Source organism: Mustela lutreola, chromosome 8 (assembly GCF_030435805.1).
Source record: "Mustela lutreola isolate mMusLut2 chromosome 8, mMusLut2.pri, whole genome shotgun sequence".
Classification (NCBI taxonomy): Eukaryota; Metazoa; Chordata; class Mammalia; order Carnivora; family Mustelidae; genus Mustela; species Mustela lutreola.
In genome coordinates, this window is record NC_081297.1 from 78,325,816 (window position 1) to 78,346,513 (window position 20,698).

At 36.3% G+C, this 20,698-nt stretch overlaps 1 protein-coding gene across 12 annotated transcripts in view; it reads right to left on the minus strand.

Moving 5' to 3' along the window:
• Positions 1-20,698, minus strand: part of ABCC9 (ATP binding cassette subfamily C member 9) — a 158,150-nt gene that overhangs the window by 39,671 nt on the left and 97,781 nt on the right. For all 12 annotated transcript variants that reach the window (XM_059185727.1, XM_059185722.1, XM_059185716.1 and 9 more), the window contains 8 exons: positions 20,038-20,118; positions 11,643-11,780; positions 11,369-11,494; positions 7,333-7,429; positions 3,751-3,980; positions 2,911-3,059; positions 2,628-2,697; positions 425-582 (listed from right to left, as the gene is read on the minus strand). In XM_059185727.1, the coding sequence (XP_059041710.1) occupies positions 425-582; positions 2,628-2,697; positions 2,911-3,059; positions 3,751-3,980; positions 7,333-7,429; positions 11,369-11,494; positions 11,643-11,780; positions 20,038-20,118 (1,049 nt within the window). The remainder of the gene's footprint in view (positions 1-424; positions 583-2,627; positions 2,698-2,910; positions 3,060-3,750; positions 3,981-7,332; positions 7,430-11,368; positions 11,495-11,642; positions 11,781-20,037; positions 20,119-20,698) is intronic.

Here is a 20,698-nt window from a genome sequence, read left to right on the forward strand (position 1 = left end):
TTTTAAATTCTTCTGATTTTTACAGAATGCATTTTAGCATTTTACAATATTTTATCTTTTCTTCCCACTGTGCAATAGAACAATATGAAGTCACTTACTCTTTGGAACTGTGTCTGGTTTTACAAGATTTCTGTCAATGTCATGTTCAGAAAATGGATCACAGAATGAAAGATTTGGCACAGTTTGTGGACTCAAAACTCAACACGTCAATCCACATGTTAATAAATATCCAAGATTTAACAACCAATTACAGAAACAATTATAATAAATCTCCAAACGAAATATAATATAGGTTTTATCGTGTTAAAAATAGATTGCTTTTCCAAATTCCATACCTAATCTTGAAAAACACTATAGCAAATCTGGATCACAGCAAATCAAATACATAGGTTTTTGAAAATGAATAAAACTTTGTTTTACTTACTTAGAAGCGACTCGAAAATATTTCTGGATAAAGTAAAAGGCGACCCCAAGAGGCACGAGAGCGACCAGGAACACAGGGGTAGCATAAGAAATCATGCCAATGGCAGACAGACAGAGCAATGTTGAGCGAGTCAGAGATTCCAAAGTTGGAGGGATGTGCTGTGAAGAAGGTAATTGGAAAGGGAAAATGTTTGAGCTCAAAGAAAATATTGGTTACAGTGCAATAAAATATTCACTTCAAAGTTAAATTATATAATTATTTACCAAAGTACCACATGGACGTTTTCATTGTAAGCAAGTCTTCATTCCTTCAATTTCACTCACTTCCCTTAGCTCAGTATTTTTATCCACTTCCCTACCTATCTACTTATCCTCTGTCAGTCAATTTATCTTGGGGATTTTATGGAAATAAATCTCATTTGTCTATGTGTTCTTGATTTATTTTACTGAACAAGATAGTCTATAAATCTTCCCATGTTACCATACACAAATCTCCCTCTTTTTTAATGGCTGCATACTATTAAAAACATAGTTAGCTATTCCTCTTCTGTAAGAAATTCACATTAATTTTCTGTATTTGGCTTGCTCATATCCTTTACATGTTTTTGATTGGATTATTTATTTTCCTTGTTGATTTTTAGATGGTCTTTATAGGTTATGGATGTTTTCCTCTTGCTTTACATATGTTCCAGCTTTTCTCCCAGTTAATCTATTATATTTTAAATTCATCTTTGATGTTTTTAGTTCAACAGAAGTTTGAAATTTTATATAATCATTTCTGCTGGCTTTTTTCCTTATTCAGAATTTTGTGTCTTACTTAATTCCTATCCCAAAATTCTAAAACCATTCTCCCGCATTTTATTTTATAGTTTTATATCTTTCTATGGCCATCTTTATTCCATAAGTATTTGCTTTTATTTTATGGATAGCTAATTGTCCCAACATCCTTTATTAAAAAAATAATCTTTTTCTTACTGATTCCAGAAACCACACTTATCCTGTGTTAAATTTCTCCATATGCTGGTGTTTCTGAGTTCTCCATTTTATTCTTTTGAACTACTTGTTTTCTGTGATCACCAGAGTACTTTATTTTTATAATGTTTTCTGGGTATCTGATAGGGGAATTCTCTGTATATACAGGATTTTTCAGATTTCCAGGATTGTTGTATCTCTTTTCTTCTTATTAGTTTCCCTCTCTACTTTTGTTTTTGTTATTATTATGAGTAGTATTTATTTTTCACTTAATTTTTTAATTGGTGCAGAGAAAGTTACTGAATTTTATATCATACACTTTATGCAGATACTCTTCTGAACTGTCAATCTAGCTGTTTTTTTTTTTTTATTGTACTAATTGTCTTGAACTTTCTAGGTGGCAATCATTTCATCTTCCAAATAAAGACTGTGTTGTCTCTACTTTTTTGCATATGTATTCCTTATGAAGTGTTTTAGATGCAATGTGACTGACACCAAAGAATACATCAAAATTTTTCAGTATACTTTTTAGTCAGCTGCATGCATCAAGCATTGTTTTCCTAAACTGGGGATAATTTAGATATTCTTTTTTTTTTTTTTTAATTTAGATATTCTGATAGTAACTCCGAAAGTCAGAAACGACAAGCGCTGGATTTGATGGATTCTTCTGTCAGTTATCCTAAGGGGTCTGTTTTTGGAGTGATCCAATTTTAGAGTTTAAGGACTTTAATTTCAGGACAAACTTCCAGAGGCAGACGGATCTAAAATAAACTCGGCATCCCTGGAATACTCTCTAAAATATCATACCATCTAAAGCTTTTCTTAGTAAAGAGCCAGTCTAGTTGAAGTAAAGGACATGTAAGACAGCTTGGCCTTCTATCCTTCACTTCTGGGAGACACTCTTCATCGATACTAAACTTTAAGAATTTTGTTGTGACTGGAGATACATTGATCAAAATGATTCCTTTTTATAATTAAAAACTAAGTGTTAGTTTATTATTTCACACTGATTCTCTAAATATCCTCTTCTACATGCATACATTATTTCAAGTTAAATCTTTAAGTTTTTATTCTAGAAATCAGTTGTGCATATAATATTGATATGAGTGCATATAGGCTTAAAGTTTTAGAAATATTTTATTGTTAATAGGAATCATGGTTTATCTTAAATATTATTTATCTTACACTGAAAAAGTTGTTTTTGAACTTGGAAGTAACTCAGAGGCACTCACCTGATCAATGATATTTGTATCAGCTGAGAAACGATTGAGAATCAGTCCCAGGGGGGTGGTATCAAAGAATCTAGGCAATAAACAGATTAGAATGTATGATAATACTAAACTGTCTGGAACCTGAACACTGCTAATGGACAACTTAGAGCCCAGAAAATGGGAAGGTTCCTATTCATTTGCTCAAAGACCAAATACACTCTCTAAAGTTTCACACTTTGCTTAAATTTAAAGATTCATGTTTTATGATTTTGTGTGGGGGAGTAAGAAATAACTACTTTTTTACCTTATTGGTCCAAGAATTATCTTATTGAGGAGATTGTGGTGAAGGTTTTTGGCAGCCGTGAGACCCATCCATTCTACAGTGAGAGATGTAACAAGGCAGAGGAAAATACCTGCTCCACAAAGTATGCTAAATCCAGCTACATAGTAGGTCTAAAAAGCAAACAACACCAAAAACCCACATATGAAATTATCAGTATTTTCTTACTGGAACACAAAATATCAAAGTCAGACAATATTTTCAACTTCATTATCTTGCATCAGTTTAGACAGTTCGTGGAGACTAAACACAGTACCCCCACCCTGTCCCCACTGGTTTCCTTCACCCTCTTCCAAGGTTTGCCTAAGGGCAGATGAAGCATTACAGTCTATTTTCCGATTTGGAATATTCTTGGCTTTCTACACCGTAGAGTTTATCCTTCCTATCCCTAATCTCAGAGTGACCAACTAATACGTTGGTGTCAGTAGTTAAAATCAATACCATCAAAACAATAACAACCAAAGTTCCATGTATATGTTACACACACACACATACACGCACACAATCATGTGCTTATACCTTCCCTGAATCCAAATCCAAACATTATCTTTTAATGTTTCTTATGATAAGCTTTAAAAATGCAAAAGAAATCCAAATAGTTTCCGTTTTGACAGGTCATTCCATTTCAGGTCCTATTTTAGTTAACTTACTGAATCATTACAATTAATGATTAATATTAATAATTAATGATAATAATAATAATAATTAATGATTAATATTAATATTAATATCAAACTAAATAAAAGTATCACTATTAATCTCAATATTAATTCCCTTAATGATTTAAAACAGAATTCACTATACCTGATCAGCTTTTCCACTATTGTTTATACTGTACTCCGAAGTCCATGTGGCCAGCCAGTAGTCGATGGCCACAATGACTGAATGTTTCAAAAGCTTAGAGAAAATCATCAGGAAGAGCAAGAAGAATCCTCCAGAAGTAAGATATCGCCAGCAGGTTTTCCAAGGCATTTTAGTTCTGAGCCTCATTACAGTGGACATATTATCATCCTCATCTTCCTCTTCTTCTTCCTCTGCATGTAAAATATTAGTTTAAGCTCTCCTCAGTCAACAGGTAGATAAAATTGATATTACCTTACAAAAAAGCATATAAAAATCCCCCTCAGATTTATAGAAATACAAGTGTTAGTCTTAGAAATCTTAAATGCTTTTAGCAGGAAAAACACCCATTGAAAAAATTGGTGAAAAATGAATGGATGAGCAAAACAAGAAGTAACATTTATGTCTGGATGAGATAATTTGCCAATTAATTACACAACAAATTGACTAGAAGTATAGACTAGAAGTTTACAAATTTATTGAAAGAACCATATTGCCAATGAAACCACAGGTCTGGCCCTTAAATACGTAATTCTTTGAACTCTAAATTTCTGTATTTGTAAAACTTCACCAGAAGGAGATAGACTCTGAAATTTGTGGATTGCCCAAGAGGGCATAATCTCTGTTCTCTATGGTCCATTTTAGATGTGGTCACGGAGGCGCATGAGCAAGAAGAAATCTTCCAGAGAGCAAAGGCAGAGGACAGAGGACAAGAGTCAGGGAGTTCCTCTCAGATGTTTAAACCATCTGGAAACTCCAAGATGATTATCCTAAGAACATACTCCACTAAGAAGACAGAATTTCGGCATTTCCTCACTGGCAATATTTGATTATTTGTGTGGTCTGGCAACGGTTGTGCATTTCCCATCCTTTCCTTTTCCAAAGACCATTTTCATTGCAGTTATCCTGTTATGTATTCTACTACTGTATACTGAGCAGGTTATGGGTAGGGAAGAGAGGTAACTTTGATTTACAGTTTATCAGACCACAGAAATCTAAATGTGGATACTATGGGAAGACTGAGCATCACCAAAGATCCTAATATTTTGAACTAGATGAAGTAAATGAACAGGTCTCAGAAAATCTGTCCTTTGGTAAGGGTAGGTTCAATGCGTGAGCAGGATTAGAAATCTACGTGATGAAAGTTCACTTCCAGACTACTTGCTGTCTCCCCAACATCCATTCACTGTTTCCATACTAACTGAAATTTCAACTTGCCTATGGCTGCCCAGCTAATGACAAGATTTCTTCCTTCTCCCAGTACCTAATCTGTCCATGTAATGAACTGGCTGATGGTAAGGAGTTAGGAACAATATGTGCAACTACTTCCCTTCTTCCCTTCTTGGTGGCTGAAACAGACATACTGACCAGGACCAGGAATAGCAACCGAGTGAAAAATACGTAGCATACTCGGCTCTTTGATATGCATTACATCATTTTATTTTGTAGGAAAGTAGTACTACGTTATTTTGTGCCCCAGAGAATGGATTAACCAACAAGCCCGGGGTAGAGTATCCAGCCATATATTCACCACTGGAACAGTGGAGAGCGTAAGTGGGCATGACTCCACTTTTAGAATACATTAGAAATAACTGGTTTTAAATTCTAAAGGCTGATGTCTTTTTACAGCACCAGACGTTCTTTTTTTTTTTTTTCATTTTATATAATTTTTTATTTTTTATAAACATATATTTTTATCCCCAGGGGTACAGGTCTGTGAATCACCAGGTTTACACACTTCACAGCACTCACCAAAGCACATACCCTCCCCAATGTCCATAATCCCACCCCCTTCTCCCAAACCCCCTCCCCCCAGCAACCCTCAGTTTGTTTTGTGAGATTAAGAGTCACTTATGGTTTGTCTCCCTCCCAATCCCATCTTGTTTCATTTATTCTTCTCCTACCCACTTAAGCCCCCATGTTGCATCACCACTTCCTCATATCAGGGAGATCATATGATAGTTGTCTTTCTCTGCTTGACTTATTTCGCTAAGCATGATACGCTCTAGTTCCATCCATGTTGTCGCAAATGGCAAGATTTCATTTCTTTTGATGGCTGCATAGTATTCCATTGTGTATATATACCACCTCTTCTTGATCCATTCATCTGTTGATGGACATCTAGGTTCTTTCCATAGTTTGGCTATTGTGGACATTGCTGCTATAAACATTCGGGTACACGTGCCCCTTTGGATCACTATGTTTGTATCTTTAGGGTAAATACCCAATAGTGCAATTGCTGGGTCATAGGGCAAGGAAACAGTTAACAAAATCAAAAGACAACTGACAGAATGGGAGAAGATATTTGCAAATGACATATCAGATAAAGGACTAGTGTCCAGAATCTATAAAGAACTTAGCAAACTCAACACCCAAAGAACAAATAATCCAATCAAGAAATGGGCAGAGGACATGAACAGACATTTCTGCAAAGAAGACATCCAGATGGCCAACAGACACATGAAAAAGTGCTCCATATCACTAGGCACCAGGGAAATACAAATCAAAACCACAATGCGATATCACCTCACACCAGTCAGAATGGCTAAAATCAACAAGTCAGGAAATGACAGATGCTGGCGAGGATGCGGAGAAAGGGGAACCCTCCTACACTGTTGGTGGGAATGCAAACTGGTGCAACCTCTCTGGAAAACAGCATGGAGGTTCCTCAAAATGTTGAAAATAGCACCAGACGTTCTTTAAAAATATTCTTAAATCTAAGGAATTGAAGTGCAAAATCCATTCATCCATTCTCTCAAAGAGTATTTACTGAAATACTGAATAGTTATCTGGTATAAAAAGGTAGCATGTCTTGGTGGTTTTTAGCTTGAAATTACAATTTTCTCTCTTTGTTAACTGGCTTGTAAATGCAGTCTTAAGCAAAAACTGTATAAGAAACATGAAGTATAGTGCATTTACCCTATGGAATTATATGAGATTTCTCTTACAAACTTCTTGGCAACACATGTCAAGGCAATGTAATTATTTCATCTTATTCCAATATATTCCAGGAAATCTTTTGTTCTTTACTATACCTTATTAGATCCAGAAAACTGAAACATAACAAATGGCTTTTGTGGAATTCTCTTCTTCTTCACTGCTGTACTGTTATGAAAATTCCATGAGGACTTACTGAATGATTCAAATATAAATATTTCAAAACAGTATTTTCTTCATATTTCCAATTTATTGCCTATTTCTGAAGGACTTACATTTTATTAATGACTTGGTCATTCTACTAGTCCTTTCCAATTTATAAAAACAAGGGTCTAGGTCTGATCACAAACCGGGCCTTGCCTCTCAGCCCTCTCTCACACAGCACAAATACACTAAGACACACTTAGAAACCTCTCATGATGCTGGTTGATGGATTATATATACTTTTCTTTTGCTCCTATTCTTTTCATTTTCAATATTCATATTTGGCTTAGTTCTTTTCTACCTACGAAGTGGCTTTTTATTCTTCATGGGCACACTGTTTATCAGGTGCCAAGGTAAAGCAGTCACGTCCCACTTGAAGGTTTCAGATAGAAGAGAAAAGTCTACCTTCATCTTCATCCTCCATTTGGGCTTTGGCCTCTCTTGAGTACATGGCTCTTCGAAGGGTTTTCCTCTCTAGAGTTGTTTGGTCAGCTTCCATATCCTACAGTAAACACCACATTACCATTATTCAAGGAGCTCACAGCCACAGGAAGGTTTTGACTCACCCATCAGTGACCCATACGTACCAACTGTTAGTTATCTTTGCCAGTCTTGGGCTCTCTGCTCTCTATAGAGATCCACAACTCCTGTCGTAGGAGTAGTTGTGAGGCAACATCTGAGGTTTGTAAGGCTTCAGAGCTCAGAGGTGTTGGGCAGTAAGAAGCCAGGGTAGTAGCAACAACACAAGGGCGCCAACCCCAGGAGCAGGGACACTTCCTTAAGGCATATTTCACCACTGCTACTTGTTTTATCTTTACCTCACTTTCAGATAGTCCCTATAATTGTCTAACTAAAGATTTATTCATGATAATAAATAATTTCCTTCAAAAATGCATGCAGTTCTAGACTGGGCAAAGCACTATCACTCATCCCCTCTTCTAGTAAATTACTAAATCAGAGTGAGTTTCCTTAACATCTCACTAGGGTAGCTGCACAAAAGCAACAGACTTCAATAGGCAGTGAAAGAAGGTAAGTAATGAAAAATGAGGGTACTTAGGTGCCTAGCACCTTTAGGAGAAAGCCTAAGGAGGAGAAATATGCAGAAGGAGAAAGGAAACATCCCCCAAACAAACTATGTGAATTTTTCAGAGTTGCTTCAGATTTGTGTGCTCAAGACAGGGAGAAGAATTTAATTTCTCCATTCCTCTTCTTCCAACACCCAAGTCCCCTTGGCTTCAGAACTGGAGTGGTAGTATCAGTTTAATACACTGTGGGTTAAATCAGCTGCTGCAGGACAGTTTGGGAAACTAACCATAGCTTTGAGGGCTTTCTGCATATGCACACACACACACACACACACACCCCTCACAGTTTGACTGTTATATCAATAAACAAATAAACCCATAGTGGTCAGTCTCTAAGTAGTGATCATGGTGGTTGTTGCTTTTGTTTTGGGCTTACACAACATGTGCGATTTTGGAGACTTGTTAGAAGGCTCTATTGTTTCCAGATTCTTGGTTTAAAAAAAATGAAAGCTATTGTGTTTCTTGAATAGCTTTTTTTTTTCAGAGACAATTTCATATCAGCTTTTAATTATGCCTAATGATATGAAAACTAGCTTGTACATGAGCTTAAACACAAATTAAAGCTGACTCGATCCTTTGCCGACAGAGTAATAAAATGAAATTACCCTGCACATTGGAAAACAACAGATTTGGTCCCTGTTCAATTCTTCCTGCTATGTGAGCAAAAGATGGAACATCTCAGATACTTAAAAGAAATCTTTACTCATCTTTCTTATAAGTAAACGCTCATATTAAGCTCATTACAGGTTAAATATTTTAAATTATGTTGATATTTGACTTAAGTGAATTCACTTCATTTATTTAATAAGCATTTCTTGAGCGCCTGTTATAGATTGGATTAAAGTGAGGGCTGGGGGAGGAGACATCAAATGATGTTAGTTTTATTTTGCTTAATAACATTAGGAAGATAATGGTGTCATCCAAGCTAGAATTTTTAGTAATATTTAAATCAGCTCAAAGTGTTATCTCCTCCACCTTCTTGTAGTTTTCATTACTATCCTTATAACGTTTCTCTTGTTGACCCCTCAGGCCTTAAGCAGACAGTGGTGTCTAAAGCCCAGGGACAGGATGTTCTGTTTTGCTGGTCTTCTCTGCTTGCTCGATTTGCTCCGGCTCTAAGTCAGCCTTTCTTGACCTTGGCACTGTTGACATTTTGGTCAGAAAACTCTTTGTTGTGGGGGCTGCACTGTAGGACATTTAGCAGCTCCCCTGTCTTCTACCCACTAGTAGCACCTGCCCCTCAGCTGTGACTGACCAAAATATTTCTAAATGTGGCCAAATGTCCCCTAACAAGCAAACTGGACCCTGGTTGAGAACTAGCGTTCTTGTCAAACACCTGACCCTGCCACAAAACAAAGTGAACAAGAAACTGTCCTTCCCCTGCCCGCCCCCCAACCCCCAGAGTGACTCTCCCTGCCTTCAGATGAATTCCTAGTGCCTTCCCTTCCCTGGGTGGCATTAACCTCCTCCACACCCAGGTGAGGATTCTGGACAGGTGCACTGTTCTTTCTGGCTTCTACCAGCCGCTGTTCAACCTTGCATCTGCACTCACTCTGTTCACACCCTAACTTGCTCCATATCTCCACCCACTGATTTATAACCCTGTAACGTGTCTTTAATTATAGAGCTGTGCTATCTCAAGTGATCACTTCATTTCTAAATACAACTTAATGGACTTTCTTCCAGGCTTGTTTAACAGTCACTATTATTATAAAATCAAGCCAACAAATCTCTCTCTCTCTCTTTTTTTTTTTCCAGATTTTCTTTCCAAAGTAAACCATAAGTGGCCCTACTCCTTAAGCTTACATCATATTCTTTTGTCCCTGACATCTTGGTCACTGTAAAAAAAAAAACGTCATTTGGAGCTATCCCAATCAAATTTCTCACGGTATAATCCCTAAGTGGGCACTTGCTGATAGTACCTTGTAATTTTTTTTTTTTAATGAATATCCTCATCTAATTGGTTCTGTGATTTGTCCCATTCTACTTAAACTTCTACTTTTACATATGTCTTTTCTTCCGTAGGTAGTTTGCTTTTGAGGTCTTTGGCAAATACACAGAACACAGAGCAATCCTAGGGTCTGTCTGACTTTTTAATCTTCCTCTCTCGATTGAAACACAGATCCTTTTATTCTTTTATGAAATAATGCATTTTAATTTCTTGGTGTTCTCAGAAATTTGCTGATACAAAAATTTCATTTTATAGTGCTGATTCCTGACCAGGAGTACCAAGTTCTGGACACTTCCTAGTCTCAACTCAAAAAACATTTAAAAAAATTGCTAATACAGTTGCTAATTTCACCTCTCAACCACAAGCTGTTCTTTCACTGCTCTTAGTCTGGTCTCTGACTCAGTTCTCACCCCATTCAGTGTTATATTTATATCATAATGTTGTTTATATTGGAATTACACTGAATACGGACCTGGGTTTAAGTCCACCTACTACCACTTACAATATGTACTGTACAGCTTACGAGTTACTTAACCTCTTTGGGCTTCAGTTTTCTCACCTATAAAAGTGAGATCATATTTTTCTTTACTTATTTCCCATATTTTCTTTGCCTTTTTCTGGAGGTTGTGAAAATCAATGGAGCTATGTAAAGAAGGCTTTAAACTTAAAAACTGTATCAATGTAAAAGTTTATTGTTATTACCTCCTGATGACTTTCATTCATCCCCCAGCCCTGTCCAGGCATGCTTAACAACTTCACCCACAGCTCACAGCTCGCTCTTCTTTCAAAATCACCTTAGATTTTGTTTTGTTCATGACACTCTATTTATAGGTGGTGAGTGAAAATAACCTCACATTACAGATGAAGAAAATAAGATATGCAGAAGGAAAATTAAGATAAAATAATGATATACTATGATTCAGCGAACAGTTTAAGTTTTAAAAACACATATAATTATAATATGGTTCAAATTCAAATCAAAATTTTCTAAAAACCCAAGAGTACTTCCTCCAAAAGTTATCATTAGAATTTCATTCTTTCAAAGTAGCCTATTTATTTGTTTTAAGATCAGAGAGAGAGCAAGCATGTGTGAGTGTGTGCATGAGCAAATAGGGGGAGAGAGAGAAGCAGGCTCCCCACTGAACCTAGAGCCTGATTCAGGGCTCTACCCCAGGACCCCGAGATCACAACCAGAGATGAAGTGAGGCACTTAACTGACTGAGCCACCCAGATGCCCCCAAAGTAGCCTATTTATTAGTGACATATAATTATACAATTACATTGGGTTTCAAATGAGGACCATAATATCATCAAATATTAAATGGTCATATACCTTTACATGAATTTAATAATTCATGACTCTTTTAAAGTGGGCTCTGAACGCTTCTGAATTATGAGCAATTACCTTTTCTAATTCTTGATCTTGCCGATTCATAAGTGTTTTCCAGTGTTCATAGAGCTCAACATCTTTGGTCTGAATGTCCTTCAAAGTCCCTTCTCTTAGTACACTTCCGTCTTTCATGGCTATGATCTAAGGAAAGCATATATTACCAGAATTGTGACAAAAAGCCTCAACTGGCCAAATGAATTACTTTTATTTAAGATAGCATTTCTTAATGTCCCTGTTTATGTATATGAGTATAATATTAAAAGTAATGAAATTTCTCTTAAACCCTTACCCAGTCAGCATGTGTTAGATACTGTAATTTGTGAGTCACAAGAACAAGTGTCCTTTTGTCATCTTGAAGAAATTTCAAAATCCCTTCCTGCATTAAGTGATCACTCAAGTGAATGTCCAGGGCAGAGAATGGATCATCCTAAAACCAGGAAAATGGAGAGAAAAGGAAACAGTTTCTATATTCTTGATATGACCCATTTTTCTAGAAAGTAGAAATAAAAATGAACAAGAGTACATTATCCTTAACAACCAGTTTATACAAAACAGACTCTGTCTACACTTAAATTGTTGTGAAGAGGTATTCAATTAAAAGTTATTTTCTCTTTCACTTTAAAAATTATTTAAAAAGCAAATAATAATATCCCAAGTGTTTGTATTATAATATATAAAACCTCCAAGCTCAAAAAACAACACATCCTGACAACTTTTAACAATAGACCAAAGAAAGAATAAAACAATAATTCCAGTAGTTGAAATGTAGATAATAAAAACAGGCGTAGACTCCAGACCAAGATGGCGGTATAGGAGAATGCTTAATTTCCCTCCTGCCATGGGTGCTCTGACTATGCAGCTATACACAGAGCAATTCCCTCTGAAGGAAATCCAGAAACTAGTTGAGTGACATCAACACATTGGGAAACTAAAAAAAAAATACCCCATCTAAAAGATAGTAAAGGCTGAGACACACTCTCACCACAAACCTCACCCTCCGCACAGCACCATACAAATGGAAGGAATCCCCAACTCCCAGCTTCTCTCTGAGAAGTGAAGGATTCGGGCCGTACATATAGAGTAGAGCCCCAATTTTTGGCTGCTCCCCAAGGGACAGGCCCCCTAAATCACTTAGCTTTGAAAGTCAGTGGAGGTTGAATTGATAAGTCCCATAGAAATATAGGAAATGAAAAGCAGTTGCTAATAGGCACATGAGCACTTACCACATTGTCTCTCCAGGACTCCGCATAGAAGCAGCAGGCAAAGAAGCGCCTTACCCAGTGTTTCCCTGGAAGGAATCTGACCGCATACTTTACAAGCTGCTACTGGAGGATCCCACTTCTAATTAGCATGAAGGATCTTGATTATGATCCTTCCTGTAGCCTGAAAGAGCTATTGGACATGTCCCTTGTCTTTTCTTTCCATTCTATTCTAACAATAAAACCAAGTTGCCACTTTCTGCCTGGGAGGAGATTCTCATCTCTAGTGTCCCAATTGTTATGGAGGACACTAAATGTGCTGGCTGCCATCATCTAGCTCTGAGAGCCAACAGGGCTTGCATTCATGAGTCCCGCAGGACTATGGCAAACAAAGAAGCCATTTTTAAATAGGCATAGGAGCACCCCACATGGCTATATGCTCTGGCTCAGTGCGTGTGGACCAGACAAAAATGCTCATCTCCCAATTTCTCCCTGTTTGCTTTTCAAACAGGCATCTTTGTCACTGTAAAAAGGGTTTTGACTAAATATTTTCTCAGCTGCTGCCCGAGGGTCCAACTTCTAATCAGCCTCCATTTAGGTGCTGACTGCAATCCTCCTCTTCAGGACACTGATGGGTCATAGCCCACTACCAACCACTGGGAATCAGTAAGAATAAAGACAGAAGCTCGGGCAGTCACAAAGTTCTGAGAGGCAACCAAGAGCTTGGGTTAGGTTGAATGATGAGGTTCATCGCCTACAGGAGACCAGTCCGTCAAGACTGGGAGAGCTGTCTACTTTACTAAGGCACAGAAGGCAACACAGAGAGTCATGGGAAATTAAGAAACAAGAGAATATGTTCCAAACAAAGGAACAAGATAAATCTCCAGGAACCAATCTTAATGAAATGGAGGTAAGTGATTTATCTGATACAGTGTTCAAAGCTCACATAAAGATGCTCGCTGAGGTTGGAAAACAAATGCAAGAATAAAGTGAGAATTTTAACAAAGAGATGTAAAATCATACCAAACAAAAATCATAGTGTTAAGATATAATAATTGAACTGACAGTTTCCATAGAGGACTTCAACAGATAACTAGATTAAGAGGAATAAAAATCAGTGAACTAAAGACAGGGTAGTGGAATTAATCCAGTCAGAAGAACAAAAGGGAAAAAGCATGAAAAAGACTGAAGATAGCTTAAGGGACTCAAAGGACATCATGGAGAAGAGCAATATATTCATTTAAGGGATCCCAGAAGGAGAAGTGAAAGAAAGGGGCAAAATGTTTATTCAAAGAAATAATGGTAGAAAATTTCCCCTACCTGGGGAAAGAAACAGACATTCAGATCCAGAAAACACCAAAAGTACCAAAAAAGATGAACTGAAAAAGAGCCAAACTAAGACACATTAAAATTAAACTGTCAAATTTAGGCAAAAAAAGAACCTTAAAAATAATAAGAGAAAAACTAACGTGCTACATACAAGACAATGCCCACAAGTGTATAAGATTTTTCAGCAGAACCCTAGCAGGCCAGAAGATAAAAGGGTGGTAATTCAAAGTGCTAAAAGAAAAACAAAAACAAAAACAAAATTCTACCAAACAGGAATGCCCAGCAAAGTTGTGCTTTAGAACTGAAAGAAAGACAAAGAGTTCTCCAGGCAAAGACAAATTGAAGAATTTCATCATCACTAGACTGCCCTTACAAGATATGTTAAAAGAGTTCTTCAAGGTGAAATGAAATGACACTATGTAGTAAGAGGAAAACAAATGAAAGCTTAAGACTCACTAATAAAGATAAATACATAATTAAGTTAGAATACCCTAATATTTTAACAGTGATAGGTAAATCAGTTAAAATTCTAATATTAAAGTCAAAAGAGAAAAGTATTAAATATTACTATAACTGCAATACTTTACTAGTATATAAATATAAATAAATATATATGTATAAATATATCAAATTACATGTTGTACACTTTTTAATTAACACATAATGTATTATTTGCCCCAGGAGTACAGGTCTGTGAATCATCAGGCTTACATATTTCACAGCACTCACCATAGCACATACCCTCCCCAATGTCCATGACCCAGCTGCCCCCCCCCCCAGCAACCCTCAGTTTGTTTCATGAGATGAAGAGTCTCTTATGATTTCCTGATCCCATCTTGTTTCATTTTTTCCCTCCCTACCTGCCATGAACCCCCGCCCTGCCTCTCGGATTCCTCATATCAGAGAGATCATACATTTTAAATACATCTTATTTGTCAAATATACTTCAATTAAAAAAAGAAATTTCAGGTGGAGTCTGACTCTAGCCAAGTTAACTACCTTGCTAGAACAAATCAACCATCATCACAAGAAAATATGAGAATTTAGAGGCTCTACAATATATCACCTATAATATCCAGGATACAGAAAAAATCAACAGATATATAAAGTAATGGGGAGGTTTGGGCCATAGTCAAGAGAAAAAGCAGTCAGTGGAAACTATGACTCAAGATAAATTAATAGCCATTTAAACTTATTATAAACATATTCAAGGACTTGAAAATATATTGTAAAAGAAGCATAAAAATATTAACTGAATCAAATAAAGTACTTAGTACAGTACCATGTAAAAAACACTAAACAAATGATAGCTATTATTATATTATCAGTATTAATAGTAGTAACCACAAGAATATTCTACCTACCACCGAGCTGACAAATTCCCAATTGTCTTGGGAAGAAAGGAAGTTTGTTTGTTTTTAAAGATTTTATTTATTTATCTGACAGACAGAGATCACAAGTAGCAGAGAGACAGGGAAGCAGGCTCCCCACTGAGCAGAGAGCCCGATGTGGGGCTTGATCCCAGGACCCTGGGATCATGACCTAAGCCAAAGACAGAGGCTTTAACCCACTGAGCTACCCAGGCACCCCAGAGAGGAAGTTTTTATGTACCAGTTAAGACATTTAGAAAATAATTTAGGAAATAATTGACTGGTGATGACATTCCTATTAATTATTTCAACATACATTTTATTTCTATAATGTTAAACACAGCATCAAAGTAGATACTTGATGTTTTGGAATCCTTAAAAGAAGAAATCTAGAAACTACTAGAGAAAACGTTTCCAGAAAACAAGGAATTAAGAAGCAAAGTGACATGCAGGGAGGATGGTGAATAGATACATAACCACCAACTGGAGCACCACTCATAGCAGGGATGAGAGAAACTCAGGGACAAGGCAGTAGAAAATAGTAGAGGTTTCTGGTGAAGAACTGGGAAGTGATTGGAACAATGAAAAAGGAATACATCAATGTCTTCATCATCATATTTATTTCTTTGTTGCTCCTCCATACATGCAATATGAAACAAATGTTTACTTTGCCTACAGGACCAAAAAAGAAGTCCACTCATTCTACTGGTTACATACTGAAATACTTAAAAATTACGACTAGGGAAAATTTTCTAAACAATTGAGTAAGCACAGTCATAGTGTGTATAGAGATAAATTGCATTGGCTAATTATCTGGACAGTGAAAAACAGAAACAATTTCTATTGAGATAGAAATTAATATCTGGAAGTTAGAATAAATGTGTGTATGCAGTCATTACACTAGTGATACAATTAGCTCATTAATTTCATAAAGTCTCCATCAATCTCTGCCTGCCTCGACAGAAACTATTATAAGCAAGATGGCTTTATTAAAGTACTTAGGAGAAGCATGTATGAAAAGGAAATATGAATGAGGCACTCAGATAGTTAAAGGGTGATTTAAAATTGTAATAGCTTTTTAAAAATCAGGGGCACCTGGGTGGCTCAGTTGGTTAAGCTTCTGCCTTCAGCTCAGGTCATGACCCCAGTGTCCTGGGATGGAGTCCCACATTGGGTTCCCTACTCAGGAGGGAGCCTTCTTCTCCTGTCTGCCACTCCCCCTGCTTGTGCTCGCTCTCCTCTCTGGCAAAACAATAAATAAAATCTTAAAAAAAAAAAAATCAGTCTACTGATTTCATAGTGATGAATAAAGAGGTGATTTAATTTATGTCCTCAAATGGCTTTTATTGGAATACATTTAACAACAGAGAAATGCCTATTGTAATATCATTTATTTAAATCATTTAAATGATGCAAAATATTGGACAATGTGATATTTCAGTTAATAAAATGATATCATTATACAGACACATACATATACCCATATATATCTTAATTGTGTGTATATATATTTCAAACACGGTTATTAAACAAAATGGGCTTAATGACATAATTGTCTTGATCGTCCTGAAATTTCTTTCAATGACCTGTGAGATACTTCAAAATCTTTCAGAACTCTGGATCATCTTAATGACCATTATTTTTGAAATGTTCCAAGAAGAAGAATGAATAGGAAGATTGAATTAGCTTTTTTAAAAAAAAATTTTTTAAGGATTTTTATTTGAGAAACAGAGAGACAGCACACCAGCAGGGGAAGCAGTAGGGAGAGGGAGAAAGAGAAGCAGTCTTCCCTACTGAGCAGGAAACACAGTGCGGGACCCCATCCCAGGACCTGGGCATCATGACCGGAGCTGAAGGCAGCTGCTTCACTGACAGAGGCATCCAGGCTTTCTGAATAAGCTTTCTATGTTTTGCATGGCTATACCTTTGGAAAAAAACAAATATATTCACTGATATACACAGCACATTCCATAAAGCTTCAAAAATAACTAATATCCTTGATACATCATTAAGCTGTTTCCATTTGGCTTTGATATGTGATTAAGTTTATTTAAGGCAAAACATAAGATCATCCAAGTAATTATTTACACAAGGTCCTTAAAGATAGGAGTAGTGTCTTTTTCTCCTTTGTTTCTTCTACCCATCACAGAAGATGGCACTGAGGACATTTACAAACTATGAATGGATGGAAAGAAGGAGGGAAGGAAGAAGAAGGGCTAGAAAAGGGAAGAGAGAGATGGAGGATGGGAAAGAAGGCAGGGAAGGGGGGAAGGCAAAAGGAAAGGGAAAATAGGACAATATCGGTAGCAATTTGACAGTAATGTATAGTTTTTAATACCAGAGAATCTTATCTGATCAGAAAAACAAAACTCAACAGACATGCTGTCCTAGCCAGACTTTGCCACTCACTAGTCATTAGTCCTTGGGTAAGATGCTCTATGCATACGTTTCTTCATCTAACATGGGGATACCGTCTACCCTCACAGCACACTCATAAGAATCAGATGGGATAACACTGAGTGCTTTGTGAGTTTTTAAACAATGGAAGTGTTAGATATCATTTTGAGATAATTATTAAAACACATCAACAGAGATATTTTGCTGCTAAAATATTATTCAATTTTAGGTTGCAATAAAGTATATATAATATTTAGATCATAAAATCCAATAGTTTTAAGGTTATCTGAGCTGACCAGAGTACATCTGGAACACACTTTTTCAAGGGACTCTGAAGAACACTATTATATCCAGGATTAAGAAAAGTTAGAGAAATTATATTACTGTGGAAGAATTAAAAATACTAAGCTTGCTTAGCTTAGAGAAAAGTAAAGTAAGGTGAATTGTGGAAATAATATTAAAATATTGATTGTGGATGAAGAAAAGAAATAATGCTGTTGCAGAAGCAGAAGGAAAACCAATTAATGAAAAATCCACAGATGCAAATTTTAATCACATCATAACTTTCCAATAAGAGTTATCCATGGTAGGCAGAATAACAGCCTCCAAAGATGTCCTAATTCCCAGAACCTGTAACAATGTTACCTTACATGCTAAATGGGACTTTGCATATATGATTAAGATTAAAGACCTTGAGATTGGAAGATTATCCTGGATAATCCAGATAGGTCCAAACCAATTACACAAATCCTCAAGAGCAGAGAACTTTCCCAGTTTGAAGGGAGGAAATGTGACTAGTAAAAATGACCAGAGATACAAAGTTGCCGGCTTTGATGAGGAAGGAAAGCAACCATGCGCCTAGGAGTGTGGGCAGCCTCTAGAAGCTGGAAAAGGCAAAGAAATGGACTCTCGCCTCAAGCCTCCAAAAGAGAACACAGCCCTGTTTACAAGAATTTTCACTCAGTAAGATACATATTGGACTTCTAATTTACAGAACCATCACATCATATTATTACTTGAATCACCAATTATGGCAATTTGTCATGGCAGCAGTCGGAAATTTATACACTGACCAACAAGGAAAAGGTCATCTTGAAGTTAAGCAATCTGTCCTCAGAGAGTCATCAAAAAACTCTTAGAGGTGATGTGTGAAAAGTAATCCTATAATGAATGGATATGGGAATCTACAATGTTAATGCTATGACTTCTTTGAATTCCCTGGCTCTACAACTGAAATAAGTAAGGGTCGTTAAACTGAAGGCAATGGAATGAACAGGGATAGAATACTACACCCAGAGAACCTTGGTTTCTTTCAGATTCCTAAGTCATTTGGTCTTCAGGTGGTTCAGGCATTAACTGATCCCAAGACTCAAGAAGTCACTTCCAGCTGTGGGTCTATCCACTGTGAAAGGGATTTACAATTACATAAGTTACTGCTAGATCCTTCTATGATTTTAATGGTGTATTTTTCTGGAAAATTTTGGGGACAGGTATTCTTAGGGATATTAACCTGAAGCAAATTTCCAGTGTGTCTAAATTCTGTCCCCAGCAATAGATACAAATTTAGTGGGAAACTCTAAAACCTACTTTTTGAAGAGCTTCTCAGTATTAGGTAGAATGAAAACTCTAAAGTAAGTCTGGAAACCAGATTTATAAATGGTGAATAACTACACAGAAGAAGGCAGGGGAAGGAAACATTTACATAGTCTGCTAATCTCTTATATACATACTTGTAAGTTATTTTAGCTACCTCCTACTGGAGGAACCAAACTATAGCAAAATTTGTAATCAACATAATCATCAAATTCTGTTTATGGATCCATGGATAGAACCAAGTTTTTTACCCAGGATATACACGAGAATCATCCAAGGAGCTTTTTAAGACTCAGACTCTAGACTCTATGTTTATAAATTATAATTTAGTAGGTTGAAGGTGGTACCAAAATTTCTATATTTTTCGAAAGCTTCACAGTCCAAGGTCATGCACAGCCTGAATTTCACACCACAGGAATGGAGTACTATGCATACTTACCCTCTATCCACCAAGAGTGCATCTTCTAATCCCTTTTTTGTCAGCAAATATAAGTGAGAAGACATATGAACCTGTCCAGTTGATCCAACACCATAAAGACTTTTTCATTAATGATTCTCGTGGTTATGAATCTCATATAAGCAACAATTCAGGGCACCTAAGTCACTTGGATTCCAATCCAGATACCCCAACTTTCAGACTTATATGTTGATCTGGTTTGTACTATGGGATTCAGTTTCCTTTATATTCTTTAAGATTTCAGAAGTTAAACTGTCTTTCCTTTAGTCACTTGACTTGTCTCTAAAGGCTCATTTGTCCGGAGGGAAAAATGAAGTAGAAATAAAGGCATATTCTCACCAAAAAGACAATGTTGGTATTTTGATAGAGAGCTCGTGCCACACAGATTCTTTGCCTCTGACCCCCACTCAGGTTGATGCCCTAGAGAAGAAGTAACCATAAGCATCCACCCTTTCCAGTAGTAATCGATCTATTGTTTACAAATTTTCTTTAAAATACAAACTTCTTTTTTAAAAAAAATATTAAATTAATGGTAATTTATTAATTAAATTGTGATAACAGTGGTGAGGTAAAATGAAAATTGTCAATTTTCTGTTCAATACTTTATAATTACATTAATACTTTTTAAAGTGCTGGTCAATACTTAATAATTATGTTAAGATGATTTTTGACTGGTACCATAGATCCTTTTCTCACTCTGAGAGATAGCTCTGCTGTACAAAAGCATCAATAACCAAACACGTGGTGAGTCGACTGCTAAACACAGCAAGTAACTCCAAAATTTTTACTAGTTTTGTGAATTGTGTCTGTAGTTTACTTCATACATACTTCTTAAATTTGATACTATCAATTATGTTCAACAGAATTATAATTCTGTTGCAATACATTTTATAATCAAGTTCTAATTATAAAACATTCTGAACTACGCTGAGCACTTAGTATGTGCTAGGCTTGTGTGAATGCCTTTACATTCCTTATTTCTTTTATTCCTTATAGCAAT